At 35.2% G+C, this 15,705-nt stretch overlaps 1 protein-coding gene across 1 annotated transcript in view; it reads left to right on the forward strand.

The window, feature by feature from the left end:
- Positions 1-15,705, forward strand: part of Gucy1a2 (guanylate cyclase 1 soluble subunit alpha 2) — a 278,955-nt gene that overhangs the window by 181,499 nt on the left and 81,751 nt on the right. The window contains exon 6 of the mRNA XM_074066806.1: positions 8,832-8,975. Coding sequence (XP_073922907.1) covers positions 8,832-8,975 — 144 coding nt within the window. The remainder of the gene's footprint in view (positions 1-8,831; positions 8,976-15,705) is intronic.

Raw genomic sequence — 15,705 nt, forward strand, 5'->3', positions numbered from 1 at the left:
CCAGGTTCTGGGCTTTTCTTTGTTGAGATGATTTTTACTAATTCAGTGTCTTTACTTGCTATTAGCTTGTTCATATTTCAGTTTCTTGATTCATTCTGGATGAGCTGTATGCTTCTAGTAACTTACGCATCTCTTCTACATCACTTGTCATGCAGTTATTCATAGTATTAATGATCCTTTGCATTTCTGTGGTATCAGTTGTAATGTCTTTTGCTTGGTTTTATCTATTTGAGTCTTCTCATAGTCTTAGGTGTTTATAATTGAGCCTTGAGAATAAACATTACATAAATAATTATGTAATCAGTTAATGATAAGTTGATCAAAATTACTATTATCACTAGAGATATATAAAGTCATATCATTTAATACTTTCGGCAATCTTGTGAAGTAGATATTATCTGCCTTTCAAAGAAGAATATAATGAGGCTTTAAGATTTTAAATAATTTGATTATGAAGGATTTTTTATTGCTCAGGCAAGATTTTTTTCATTCCAGAAGGCTGCTTGGTATATGTCAAGCCTGCAGGACTTAAACTGGCTGTGTTGGTACATGCCTGTAATTCTAGCTACACAGTAGGCAAAGGTAGGAGGATCTCAGTCTTGGGCCAGTCCTGGACAAAAACATGAGACCCTATCTAAAAACAAACTAAAGTAAAAAGGGCAGAATATTTGTCTTAATTAGTAAACTGCTTGCCTAGCAAGCACAAAACCATGAGTTCAAACCCTAGTACTGCCCCTCTTCAAAAAAAAGACTGTAGGATATTAAGGAGATCCACAATTTGAATGACCACTTTCACTCATTCAGACCTGATGGAAATATTTCCTGAGATCTTAACCATGTGTCAGGCTCCACATTAAGTGGTGAGAAAAACAGTTGTGATTCCTGACTTCATGGAGTTTGCAGTCTAATGAGGAAGACAACATCAATCATGAAAGTGTGCAATTATGAACTGCAATAAGAATGACTAAGAAATATTATGTAGTGTTTTGAGAGCATGTAATAGAGATACCTGATTTAGTCTGCAGAGTCCGAGAAGACACTTGTGAGGTGACCTATATGCTGAGATCAAAAAGCTTACTGGAGTTAATTAGGTAGAGGGAACAGGGAGAGGAAAAGGTTCCAAGCAGTGGAATTACACTCTGAATCAGAATAAAGACATGATGAAATAGGAGTAGTGAAGCAAAAATTGGTCTGGTTAAAGCTTGAAAAATGGAGAAGAGTAGAACAAAATAAAAATAGAAAAGTAGGTAGGAATTAAAACCTGTTTAGTCATTTCAACAATTTTGAGTTTAATTAGAAGAGTAAAAGGAGGTCATTGAAGAATTTTGAGTAGATTCACTTTATAAAATAACACTTTAAATGTAGTGTGGGGTATAGATTTGAGGGAGGAGGAATGGGTAAGAGTACAAGGAGAGTATCTCCATATCACGGGTGAGACAGTGGTAGCATTACCTGGGCCATTATGAGATGTTTGAGTACAAGAATGTTAGATGAATGTTGGAACACTGAAGGAAGTGGTCACTTTTATCTAGGTAATAAAAGAAACACTTTTTCCATGCTAGAATTCATGCAAATTTCTTGACGGCTCAATAGGCCTTTGTTTTGGCATAATGCAGGATCAATGTGAGCTAACTGATAGATACATTTTTGAACCATGATCAAAGACTTTGATCTTGAAGGGTAATTTACACATTATCTATATTGTTCTAGTTTATGATCAAGATCTTTATAATAGTCATAAATCTCTAAGTGTCTGTGCTAGCATGAAGCTAATCTCTGTAGGACTCAAAAAGATAACAAAACCATTGGTCTTAATTTCAAAGTCAAATGATTTAGTGATCTAGATATGATATGATGACGTTGGGTATAGTACAAAACACAATGACTGACTGTAGTATAAAAGGTGGAAAACCAAGTTCCATTGGTTCCATAGTATACTGCTGATGAATTGGGGATACTTTCGGCAAAGATATGGTGCAAGAGATGGGCTTGAGCAAGTGACAAATTTGATTTCTGAAAGAGGGGTTAGGGGAGCTTAATATTTTAAAACTTACTTAATCTGAGGGGATAAAAGATAATTATTCCATAAATATATAAGAGCAGTAAAATTTGTGGAGATTATATCTTTTCTTGAAAAACAAATTTTAATGAAGTATTTCACTTGATTTGCTAATTGGACCACACTATTCACTTTTGTGACATCTATCAACTTTAACACTCCTTGTGTGTTTATTGAAAATATAGCAGACATTCAACATTTCTGAGGACAGGTTTAAAGTTCTGAGTCATAAGAGACTTACAGAAAACTTTTCTTAAAAATAATATACTCTTACTATTTATTTTATAAAGAGCAATGTATTTGGATATAAGCACAGTGGTAGATGGTACAAAAAATTCTCAAAGGCGATTAAGCTGATCATTTTGATTGGGAGATGGAATAAATTAGAATAAGAATGATGGATGAACCTGGGAAATTGGAACCCTATTGTTGAAGGTCTTACAGGACACTACCAAACACCAGAAAAATTTTGAATTGCCCACATCTAATCTTGAGGATTTAAAATGAAAAACTGACTGGATATTTCAATTTGTTTTTCTTTGCTAACATGTCTCAATATTTAATAAACTTTATGCTAAGTGACCTGGGTCCTGGTACCAGTATTTCCCACATAATTGAAATTCCTGTGCTAGATCTGGAATTTACATTGATGGATCTACTGAGAATTTTATCAGAAGAAGAGCTTTCTTTGATAGGTAGTCCTTTGGAGTCCATTTTTCCCTATTTGGGAATAGTTTCCAGGCCAATTCACTGTTCTATTTATAGCCATGACCTCCTTTCCAGTGCTGTAAAGCTGAGGACTGTAGAGACACCCTTAAAAGCAGTATTTGGGTCAGAAACTTCAACCAAAATGAGTGTAATTAGACAGACTTTTGTTTAAACAGTGAAAAGATGTATTTTGAGGTAGCTTTATCAGTAAATCCTTAGTTAAAATTGTTTCCCTTTGAATTTCTAAGTCATTATGTACAATTCACTTGGATCTGTTTAACTGAACTCAACAAATGCATGGATCATTGAATGTCTACTGTGCCAAATCATTCTGAGCACTTGGGTTGTGTGGTGGTCCTGTGTGTGTGTATGTGTGTGTGTGTGTGTGGTGTGTATATGGTGTGTGTGATGTGTGTGTCTCTGTGTGTGTGGTGTGTGGTATGTGTGTGGTGGGTATGTGGTGTGTGATGTGTGTGTGTGGTGTATGATGTATGGGTGTGTTGGGAATGTGTAGGTGTGGTGTATGTGTGTGGTTGTGGATGCATGTGAGCATTTTGGACTGGGAGTTGGGAATTGTAGTCTACATTTCTGACAATTAAGAAAATGTCTGTAAAAGTTTATTAGCCCTATGAGTAAACTGGAAGTCATAGAAGGAGTAGATAACAGTGGCCTCGGTTCAGGGTAGGAGTGCTTCTCTCCTTTCTGAAAGCCCCTTAACTCTTTCAAAAAGGCATATATATGGGTGAATGTTGTACTATTTTTAACTCATACAGTATACCAGAAGTCTGCATATTTGGGGAATCATAAAAAAACAACTGGGAGCTTGTGAAGATGAAGACAGTGGGGACTTATACCTGGATTTTGGTTTTATAAAGCCCAGGGAACCTAATTTTTAACAAGTCCCCTCTAGGTGATTCTTACATAGGTGGTTCTGAGTTTTGTATTTGAAATCTTTCCTTATCAGATATTAGAAATTACTGACCCCTAAATGCAGGGAGTTGCATGGAGTTTAAAGCATTTATGAAAACTGTCTTGGGCATTCCCAACACTGATCTAGGATACAGGATTATAAAGTTAAGTTAATATCTAGTGGGGAAGACTTCGTTCCCACACATTTGCACACTGTGAGAGTGATAGATTTTTTTTTCCATCACACAGGGTATAACGTCATTTCCAAAAAATTAAAAGAAAAATAAAATATAAGTAAAGGCCCAGAAATAGAGAATGAATACTTGAAGAAAGTGATGGCTGAGTCCTGAGAGAAACAATTTCCAGGTATTTTTTTTCAGGATTCACCTGTAGGGAAGGGGAAGGGAAAAGAATGTTAGGGCATGAAATTCTATGAGGAACTAAAACAAATTCTTTTAAGTGATCTAAAATTAAAATAAAGTATAGAGAAGAGATGAATGCATAGTTCTAAGAAATTTATTTACACCATCTTTATTTTTGGAGTAATGTGAGGATATGATTTAAAATTGCTGAAAAAAAGTCCAGGATGGGTGAATTCTTGAAAGTTTCATAAAAGCCACTGGAGTAACATATAGGACAGCAATTGTGCATAATATTTTTCTCACGGAAGCTTCTTCTTCTGTGTTAGAGAAAGGATGTAAGGTTGTGTAGACATATGCGTAAGCATCACCTTTCCTATCTCCAGGAGTGTTTAGTCATCTTTATTCTTATCTGATGTTATTCCAGAACAGGTTGGTAATGTTGAAAATAAGTGAGATGCAGAAGGTGCTGGTTGTTTTTAAAACCTGGAAAATTCTGAGGCAATTGCAAAGGGATTCAGAACACAGTCAACTTTATCAACAGTTTTTGTGCAGCATGTTTACAATTTCTGTTTGTTTCACTTTAGTTTAACTGCAGAAAGTAAACTCAAGTGAAAACATAATGCTTTCACTTTTCCTGCTCCTTATGAAGCAAAGTCAACTAATTACTTGGAAGGGGATCCACTAAAATTCCCACATATATTCATTTTTGATAAACTTGTAGAGAACTGTCTTTATGAAGGGAGAAGAGAAAAAACTGGAGCTTTCATGGAAAAGTGTTAGTGTTTCACCAAGATTTTCAGGTCAAGACGCTGAAATGAATGTGTCTGGAAGGAAAGAAAAACATCACACAGATATATTACTTCCACATTACAGACATCTGGGTATTTGAGAAATTCTGAATGATTACCTATTCATTCATGTTCTCATTAATGCGATTCACTAAGTATTTCTGGTTCTTCTCTTCTGGGCATGAGGTAGTTTGCATTTTCCCATCCCTTTAACGTGAAGTCTGGCCCTGTGATTTGCTTTGGTGAATGAATCATGAAAGGATGTTCCATATGTCACATCTAGGATGAAGCTGTAAGAGCTTCCATACAATTTGTCAGAATCTCTTTCCCCTGCATGGCAACAGGCTCCAGATGTGAAGGTTCTATGAGCCTTGTTCCTGTAGGGAAATTTGGTCCAGAGTTTTCCCCTCTACCCAATCTCTTACCCCACATGAATATTTGGCATAAATGAGAAACCTTTGTTGTTGTAAGGCATAAGATTTGCAGATTACATTGTGACTGCAACACAATATAGTGTAGCCTGTGAAATCAATATCTTTTAGGATATTTTCCTGTGTGTTGTGTGTTTATAAATAATTGTAAAAATCTCACATCCTAATATGTGTCACTGCTTATTGATGTCTTTTTCTTGCCTACCTTCTTGTTACTGTTTTTTCTGATAACTAACCTGACTTCAAATATTTGGAAACCAAGTGTTTTGAAATGTTTGTATGATCATGTATAGATTTTAACATGACTTTGTTATGCACAAATTATGCATATATTTGTTTTGCCCTTCCTTCATTTCACAGAATATTCATGTATTACATCAATTAGTAGCATGGTTTGATCCATCTTCTACATCTTCTCCATGCTTTCATATCACCTTCCTAAGAAGAAAGTGCAACATTTAATTAGTTTTTATGAATTCTTACGATCCAGATACTAGAAATTCATATTTATTAAAACTCATTTTTTGCTGAAAATATTATAGAAATGATAACAGGGCGATGATGACAGAAACTCTAAAAGAGATCACGCTCCAGCAACGTGTATGTTCAGCGTCATTGCAAAGCAATATAATTCATGCCAGTAAATTTCCATCTATGAGTTCTGATAACTGAAAGTCAGAAATTAAACTTTGAAGTACATAGCTCTGACAGTATTCTGGGTTTTAAAATTTTATAGAAATGAAAAGAATGGGATAATGTGAGAGGTTCCAAAGACTGTGTTACTAGGGAAAACAGTACATGGCCACATTTTAGATGTTTATTTTTTACTTGATATCTTTCTAAGTGGGAATCCTTTTGGGGAAGTAAAATAAAACCTTTGCCAACTCACATTGTCTTTGTATTCTTATAACATAATTTTATTTCCATTTCCTGGCATCAGAAAACAAGACTTGAAGTGAAAATTCTGAGAGTCATGATAGGTATGAGGACATTTAATCATTTTTATGCACACTTCCTGATAATCAAGTGATGAGTTTGGCACTGGAGTCCCATGAGCTTTGTTCTCATAATTTTTCTAAGTTAGTGCTCAATGAATCTAAGGCAGTTCATCTTTTTAAGGTTATAAAAAGAATGTAATGCATTCACATGGAATTTAATTATTGATATTAAATGTTATCATAATATCTTGAAATTCTTATTATCGATGGTCCAAAATACCATTGAGTCACATTTCTTCCTATCCAGTTCCACATGATACAAAGACCTAGATGGTGCTCATGAAAGGAATAGTGAAAAGAAGCAAATAATTAGAAAGAGTGATATTATAATCAGGGTTAACATGGATGATAACTTCTTTATTCATCTGGCAGGCACTTACCAAGCAGCACTAGACACTATGCTAAGCACCATGAGTACAGAGATAAAAAATGATATGGCACCATGCTTTTTTCTTTTTTGAGGTTGTACATAGGTTACTTTTATTTGTTTTGTCTGTGTTTGAGAGATTTTATTAAGCTAGAATATTGTATTAGAGATTCAATTCCATTTTCAAGTATTTTGTTAAGAGGACCTCAGGATAATTGTGGGGAAAAGGGATATTTGGAGGTCATGTCCCTTGATATTAACTATATTACAGAATTTTATAAATTAAGGTGGACTACTTTTTTTTGGCAGTACTAGTGTTTGAACTCAGGGCCTCATGCTTGCTAGGTTGGAGCTCTAGCACTTGAGCCACACACCCAGCCCAAGGTGGATTTTTTTTTTATGGTGATCATTTTTTTTCTTTTATTATTCATATGTGCATACAAGGCTTAGGTCATTTCTCCCCCCTGCCCCCACCCCCTCCCTTACCACCCTCTCTGCCCCCTCCCTCTCCCCCCACCCCCTCAATACCCAGCAGAAACTATTTTGCCCTTATTTCTAATTTTGTTGTAGAGAGAGTATAAGCAATAACAGGAAGGGACAAGGGTTTTTGCTGGTTGAGATAAGGATAGCTATACAGGGCATTGACTCACATTGATTTCCTGTGCATGTGTGTTACCTTCTAGGTTAATTCTTTTTGATCTAACCTTTTCTCTAGTTCCTGGTCCCCTTCTCCTATTGGCCTCAGTTGCTTTAAGGTATCTGCTTTAGTTTCTCTGCGTTAAGGGCAACAAATGCTAGCTAATTTTTTAGGTGTCTTACCTATCCTCATACCTTCCTTGTGTGCACTTGCTTTTATCTTGTGATCAAAATCCAATGCCCTTGTTGTGTTTGCCCTTGATCTAATGTCCACATATGAGGGAGAACATACGATTTTTGGTCTTTTGGGCCAGGCTAACCTCACTCAGAATGATGTTCTCCAAGTCCATCCATTTACCAGCGAATGATAACATTTCGTTCTTCTTCATGGCTGCATAAAATTCCATTGTGTATAGATACCACATTTTCTTAATCCATTCGTCAGTGGTGGGGCATCTTGGCTGTTTCCATAACTTGGCTATTGTGAATAGATGGCACCATACTTAAGGAGCTGACATCTTAGTGGGGATATGTATTGATTTTACACAGATGCACATTGATTATACTAGACCACAGAGACACGGACAGTGCTGTTGAAACGGAATAGAGAAAAGGATTAGTTCTTTTACTAAGTACTAATGAAAGGAACATCAAGGGCTTCATAGAAAAGGTGATGCTGGAATTTGGCACTTAATACACACTCATCATATTTGTTTAGTTAACCATATTAGAACGATTAAGGATTTTACTACCATATCTGTAGGAGATAATTGGAGAACTTTCCTCTGAAAATAAATTGTTCAAATTCTATGTCATGTTCTATACTTTAGAAATTTACTGGGTTTTATTCTAGGTAAATTTTTAAATATTTAATAACAGCAATTGCCAGTGAGAATGGATACTGACAATCAAATTAGGTTAGGGCCGGGAAAGAAACTGAACAGTGCTTGTGAACTATTTAATTTTATGTTTATGGATGGATTTCAACTTCTCACCTCTCATATATAAATAATACTAGTTCCTTACGGTGAGAATATGAGAGAATATCAAAGTGCTTGGCATGATTAATAGTACAGAGTATGAATTTAAGAAATTTTAGGTATTATGATTGTTAAGAATAAAGAAGAGCAGACTTGACAACAAGTTATAGATATATGTAAAAGTGTTTTGCAATTGGAGAGGTAGAAAAACTGGGGAACAAATGCTTTGCGAGAGCAGAACTATTGAAAGTTTGAAGAAGATGAGAGGGTGGCTCTTGAAAAGGTGATTATTTGGCAATTTTCTTGGCAAAATACTGGCAATTCTCTTTTTGTGGGGATAATTATTTTATATTCCACTTGCTCCTGATTTCAGTGATCGTCTGTTGTGATAATGAACGGCCCTGGAGTGAATGTCAGCATTTGATTGTGGCTGTTTGCAAACTCTGCTGTGATTACACTCAGTTGTCTAATTGCTTAATTTATTGATGTCTCCCTGACATGTTTTTCAGCAACATTTGTGATTGCAGATATTTAATCACTTCCCCTCTGACTCATTATCATACGTTTGCATTTGATTTGTCTGATTGCTGCAGGTGGAGACAATAGGCGATGCATACTGTGTTGCAGCGGGGCTTCACAGGAAGAGCCTCTGCCACGCCAAACCCATTGCTCTGATGGCCCTGAAGATGATGGAGCTTTCAGAAGAGGTGCTGACACCTGACGGAAGACCAATTCAGGTAACCCTGTCAAAAATCCCATGTGAGTAGTAAATGTACCTTCAATTGGAGGGGGCTGATGTTCCCTTCTGAATTCTACCTACTGTAATTGATAAATCTAGACAAGTCAGGTGCTCAAGGAGGACAGAGAGTCACTAGGTACAGCTTGTAAAAATGGAATATGGTCTAAAATAGGAAAGGTATGTGGAAGGCAAATTACTATGGTGAGAAAAAGGAACTAAAGGATTAGACCAAGGGGGAGAGTTTGCTGTCAGTGATCAAATCACTACATCCAAGCAAGGGTGAAGGTGAGAATCAGAGTCTGAGATGTAAGCCAAGAAGTAAATAACAAAGAAGCAAGAAGGTGGCAGACCTGGGCAGCTTCCTGTAGGTAGTGGCTAGGTGTTCCTTATGAAACCTCACACCTGAGTTTTGCAGTTTTCATGTGGCAAAGTTTGGAGGTTGGAGACTCCTACTGACTCTCAAAGACAGTGGAAATATACTGGTGTGTTGTACTTTTTTTGGGGGGGTCTGAAATCTAGGGTCTACCTCTGGGAATGGCCACGGTCATCTACCTGTATTTTTGCCAGAGTCCAATAACCATTTTCAGAATTCTCCTTATGATGAGTCCTTATAAATTAGAAATCTTATACTAAGAGAAGTAACCTCAAGCCGGGTGTGGTGGCACGTTTCTATAATCTCAGCTACTTGAGAGGCAGAGATAGAAGGATCTTAGTCTGAGGCTGGTCCAGGCAAACTGAGTGAGATCCCATGTGAAAAACAAAATAAAAGCAAATAGACTGGGTGTGTGACTCAAGAGATAGACTACTTGCTTAGTTAGCAAAATGTGAGTCCCTGAGTTCAATCCCCAGTATGGCCTGAGATGGGGGGGAGAGAGACAGACAGAGAGAGAAAGAGATGGAGTGGGAGGGAGAGAGGGAGAAAGGAGGAGGAGAAGGAGGAGGAGGACGCAGAGGAGAAAGAGAAGGAGAAGAAAGGAGGAGGAGGAGAGGGAGAGAAGGTAGAAGAAGATAACTTGAATTTAAGGCAATTCTGTTTTAATAATAGCTGATCCACTGTAGGCTAGGGATAAAAACATAAGAAAAAGGGGCTCGAAATGTGTGTACATTTTTAGTTCTGGCACTGTGGCAAATTAGACACCCTGAAGAATCTTTCTGATTAAAATTATTAAAATGGCTGTGTTAAATGTTATAAATATTTTAAAGTATATTATGCACATCGCTGAATTTGCAGGAAAGGGAGGAACTGTGTGTACATTGAATAAAAAGAATTAATTGGTGAATTGCCATTAGCAATGATGGAGGGACACTGGGAAGTGTGATTCCTCCCTAGAAGACGCCACTTCCATCACATTCTCAAACATGCTCTGGAAAGTGAGTACCTAATACTAAAAACAAAAACAAACACATCCACACACAGAGAAGTACTTTGAGTAAGAACCACTTAGAAACCATAGATGAGGAAAAACAGATCTCATGTTAGATATCGAAAGTATCAGACACAGTTAAACTGACAATGTTAGAAATAACACTAAAGAAATAAAAAAGAGGCTGAGAAATGTGAGGAAGGAAAACATGGATTTGAAAAAGAATCAGAGAACCAAACAATCAATACTTTACAAAAGAAAAGAAAATCCACTGGAAGGATTTAAAAGTGTATTAGACACAAAGTAAGAATTAGTACTCTGAATTTTAGAACTGAAGAAATTATCAATGATTAAGGCCAGAGAATTAAAAATAGAGAAATATGACATCAGAATGTAAAATGTAAGTGCAAGAGACTTGTAGAAGAGATTGGAACTGAATAATATAGTAGAGATACAGAAGGAATGCAAACGGGGATTTTTTTTTGCCTGAAACTATTAAAAGACACCAGTCAATTGTCTGACTCAGTAATTCTAATGACTTCTACGAAAAATAAGCTAAAGGAACCCAATACTAAATGACATCTAAATGAGACTGCACTGCTTTAAAGAAAAAGAACTTTTGATAAATTGTAAAAATGACTTTGATCAGTGGGGAAAGAATGGAGTATTCAATAAAGATTTGGGGAACAATTGCCTAGCCATGTGGAAAAAATTGAAACCTGTTCTTGATGAATCTAAACATAAACCAATTCTAGCTGGTTCAAATGTGAAGAGGCCACAATTTTGTGGATTAGTTCAAAAATTTACAGATAGCAGAAAAATAGTATAAATTTTACTACCTTAAACTGAAAACTTAGTTCTATTTACCAACCAACACCTAAAGAGAGTAAAACAACCACAAAACAACAGAATTACTTTTGCCACTAACATAATTGATAAATGTATCTTTGGTTAACTGCATCAGATTAGTAGTCAGATTAGTACAAATTAATGCTATGACAGTATTATGCTCATATTTACCACTGCTAGATTGTCACACTTTCAGTGTCTAACAGTGCCATCATTGGCAAGGACTGGAGCAGCATGAAGTCTCACTCCCATGTAGCAGGAGTTACATACAAGATTATTCATAGCAAGACTTTACATAATAGCTTCAAACTGGAAACAACTCAAATATTCCCCAACAGATGAATTGATTCATATGTTACTACATCATACCACTGGGAAAATTAATGATTTCATCTACTAACATCTATGTGAATGTATATCAAAATGTTGAGCCATTATTGAAGAATTCTATAGTATTATTTCATTTAATTAAAGTTAACAACTGGAAAAACTTGATTTAAAAATGCTATTTAGAAATAACCTGCATAGATAGAAAAATTGTAAAGGAAAGAAAAAGAATGATTGACCCCAAATACAAGAAGATGCTTACCACTAGGAGAAAGAAAGAGTAACTTGGGAAGCAGGGAATGTAATAGGGACTGAACCTAGTGCAAATTGTTTTATTACTATTTTTTATTTTATTTTTTTGTTTTTACATTTACTCACATGTATATACATTGTTTGGACCACCTCTCCCCCACCCCCACCGGCAGAACCTGTTCGCCCTCTTGTTCTCCAATTTTGTTGAAGAGAAAACATAGGAGATAATAAGAAAGACAGCAGTTTTGCTAGTTTGAGATTAAGATAGCTATACTGAGAGATTCCTAGTATTGTTTCCATGCACTTGTGTATTGCAACCCACACTGATTCATCCCCACCAGACCTCTTCACTACTTCCTGGTCCCCTTCCCATAGTGGCCTCTGCCAGTTTAAGATTACTTTATTCACTCCTCTACAGTGAGCTCATCAACCACATTCAAGTTTTAGGTTTCCTTCCCTTTCACTATTTCTCCCATGTGTGTTATCCCCTTAGTGTGACCCATGTCCAGTAATATTACTGCATTTGTTTTAGGTTTATTATATATATGTGTGCACATATATGTTCGTATTTGACAATTTCAAAAAAGTGGAAAGAATATTTTCTGGCCACTCTTACCAGTGGTGAAAATAGGAAAGTATGGAGTATTAAAGAGAAAAATCTAGGTTAAGTTCCCTCAGGGCATAATTATTGAGTTATTCAGGTATATGAATGGCACTTCCACCACTACCAGGAAAACAAACTAAAGGAGTACTGTCTCAGATCTGCTGCACAGTGGGACAGACTGAACTTGTTTCAGTTTTTAAATTTTAAAGGCAACCAGCTGGACAGCCTTATTGTTTGTTTTTTTTAATGTTGATTTTGCTTCAATAGGGGATATAATGTTTGAAACTGATTTCACCATTGTCAAAACAAACATAAATTACCAGAATCAGGGAATTGTGTTTTATAGTGTGATCATCAGTATTTTCATTTGTGGAGTACATTAGCTCTGACTCATCAATCAGATAGTCTTATTAAATCAGAAGAGGAAATGTCCACAAAGATTTAATAAGAATGCAGAAAGATAATTCAAAATAATAAAACCACCTTAATAATTTTAGCTTCATAACTAATTTACAGTATTTACATGGTTTGTGATTGGGATTCTTTTTGGCATATTAATTTGATTTTGAAATGCCCTCTAGCTTGGTGCCATGGGAACATTTCTAAACTCATTGAGGGAATCTTCCATTATGAAATACTTGTGCGTTGCAGTGGAATTCATAGGTTATCAACGGATTGTTTATCTCAAATTGTGCAAGATTCACGCTATTTAAAATAGAAGCTATTTAAATTGAAAGCTTTAGAAACCTCTCAAATTTTGAGAAATAAATCAATAATTTTGCATGGTTTCAGAGACCTCTGAGGCATCCTGTAATGATGGTGAATGGGAACCAGATGAGTCCTTTATAATGGCTTGGAAGTGATTTGTAATGTCTGCAACTCATCAGTTGTAAAACTGACTGCATTTTTTCTTAAATTTTAAAAGTAGCCAGGGGATGTAGCATTTTACTTATTTAGTCTATAAATACTAGAGCAAATTATTACCCAATAAATTTTCTAGTGAAACTCAGACAATAGTTCCAGACAATACCTATAAAGTGTACGTAAATATGGTCTACCTATACAATATATTATGAGAGTCCACAGTGGCTTTAATTAGGACTTCATTTAAAAAGTAATTAGAATTTTTTTCCACACTTGATATAATTTATCTGGATGAAATTATGGAAATATTGGCAATTTGACCATTCCTGTTTTATTCTTCCTTACAGGGAATCTGACTTTCTTATATTTAGAAATAGACATTTGGAAAGTAAAATATTTCTATTCTCTTTGTCTTGAGTTAGCTCTATTGTGGTTTCACTAGTATGACTTCATGCTTTTCTTTAATATCGTGAACCTAACCTTCCACAATGTTGGAGCTGACGTTTTTAATGATTAAGGCTGAACTTAGACAAATAGTTAACCACTCTTTGATTAAAGTAATATTTGTTATTGCTTGTGCTTTATTCTTTTATAAAAGCATTAATAAGGAAAAGGAAATTGGGTTGAGGATTAACTAGAAAATATGAGTACAGATGTGTTAGAAATATAAGAAAGAGAGTAAGGTAGAATTAAGAAAGTTAGAGGAGCTGAACCAATTGGTGTCACAATGCATCTATACATGGAAATAGCACAAGGACATGCTACCTGTATCTCAAAAAAACAAAAATGTCATGTTTTTCTTTTTCTCTTTTTTCTTCTACAAAATAGAGAACAGGAGAGTGGAACAGGTCCTGACCGTGGGGTAGGGTTGGCACCAATGAGAGGAGGGAGGTGTTGGGGAAAGGAGGTAGGAAGGCGAATACAGTGCAAAAAATGTGTACACATATTATGTAAATGCAAAAATGATACCTGTTGAAGCTATTCTGGGTATCGGGGGAGGGGGGAATAAAGGACAGGGTTGAGGGGGTAAATTCGTGTATGATATGTTTGTTACATTGTGAGAGCCTTTGTAAATCCCACTATGTACACCCCCCCCACAACAATAAAGGGAAAAAAAGTAACATCAAAAAGATGTGATAGCAAAACAAGTAATATTTTCTTCATGTAAGGCTTTGGAAGCATAGTAAGCGTGTCTAAATTTTAATTCTGGACTTTGGATTTAAAATATATATTTTTTTTGTTGAATTTCATGTCATAGATATACAAATTCAAATTTCCTTCATTAGTCCAGAGAACAGTACATTTAATGTAATGAGGCAATTACGGAGAGATTGTGAAATAGAGTTTAAAAAGATGTGTTATCATGTTGCAACACTGATGTGTTTAGCAATCACAATTGCAAATCAGGGAACTGCTATGAATTTTTTCCTAACTGCTAATACAAAAACAGAAATGTTGATGTATATATTTACATGAATTATAATCCGTTAAATTGTAGTTCCTTAAACTTCATCTATTAATAATTAGTTAATAGGATTTCCTGAGATTATGAAATTATTATTCTTCAATTAATTTTTAAATAGTGGTTGCTATTTTCAAAGTAAACCTAATGCTATTTTAATATTGATAGGAATTTGCTCTTTGCAAATGTTGCAATATTTAATTAGCCCCATGGGATTGTAGCTTGAGATTGTATTTGGGAAAAGAAAACTAATTATTTGGTAACTCAATTAATTTTCTATGATTCTTTGATATTTGTTTATAATAGTCTAACTAAGGTTTTTTTTTAATTCTAAAGTATATGTACTTATGAGAAATGCTCTACCTCTAAGTACTGTATATGAGGAGAAAAACCTAAGGAGTCAGAAAGAACTGTGTAGGCATTATATGAACTCACCATTAAGATACTGGGCCCTGTCTGATATTCTCACATCTTAAGTTTATTCACTGGACAATTTTAATTTGCTTTTAATCTCTTAGATAAGCGTATAATGACAGTTTTAGCAAGCCACTATTTTATTGTAGTAATAATGTATAAAGATACTATGTAATGTTACCGGTGAATTTTTTGGCTAAATGTATTTTCTAACAAATCCATTTTGTGTTGTAGACTTATTTGGCATTGGAAATATGTATATGTTTACAAGAATATACTCAACTTATACTCAACCTTAATTACTTAAGGTTATGATACATTCTGTAGTTTACTTTCTTTACTGTCTTCAAACTCACTAATACTCCCTTCAGCTGGTTTTAAAAGTCATTTGTTGAACTCATTCACTTTATTCTTAATGTTAATAGCAGCTTAAAGCATTTTTCATTCCATGTGCTATGTTTTTATTTATCTCCTTAGACACATGACCCACAGTGTTTTCAAACTCTTTTCTTGATAATTCTGTTCTCTAGAGGCCTTGTGATCTTACAGTACCTGTTCTTTCACTTGATTTTCAATCATGTTACTTGTCACC

This window comes from Castor canadensis, chromosome 2 (assembly GCF_047511655.1).
Source record: "Castor canadensis chromosome 2, mCasCan1.hap1v2, whole genome shotgun sequence".
NCBI lineage: Eukaryota > Metazoa > Chordata > Mammalia > Rodentia > Castoridae > Castor > Castor canadensis.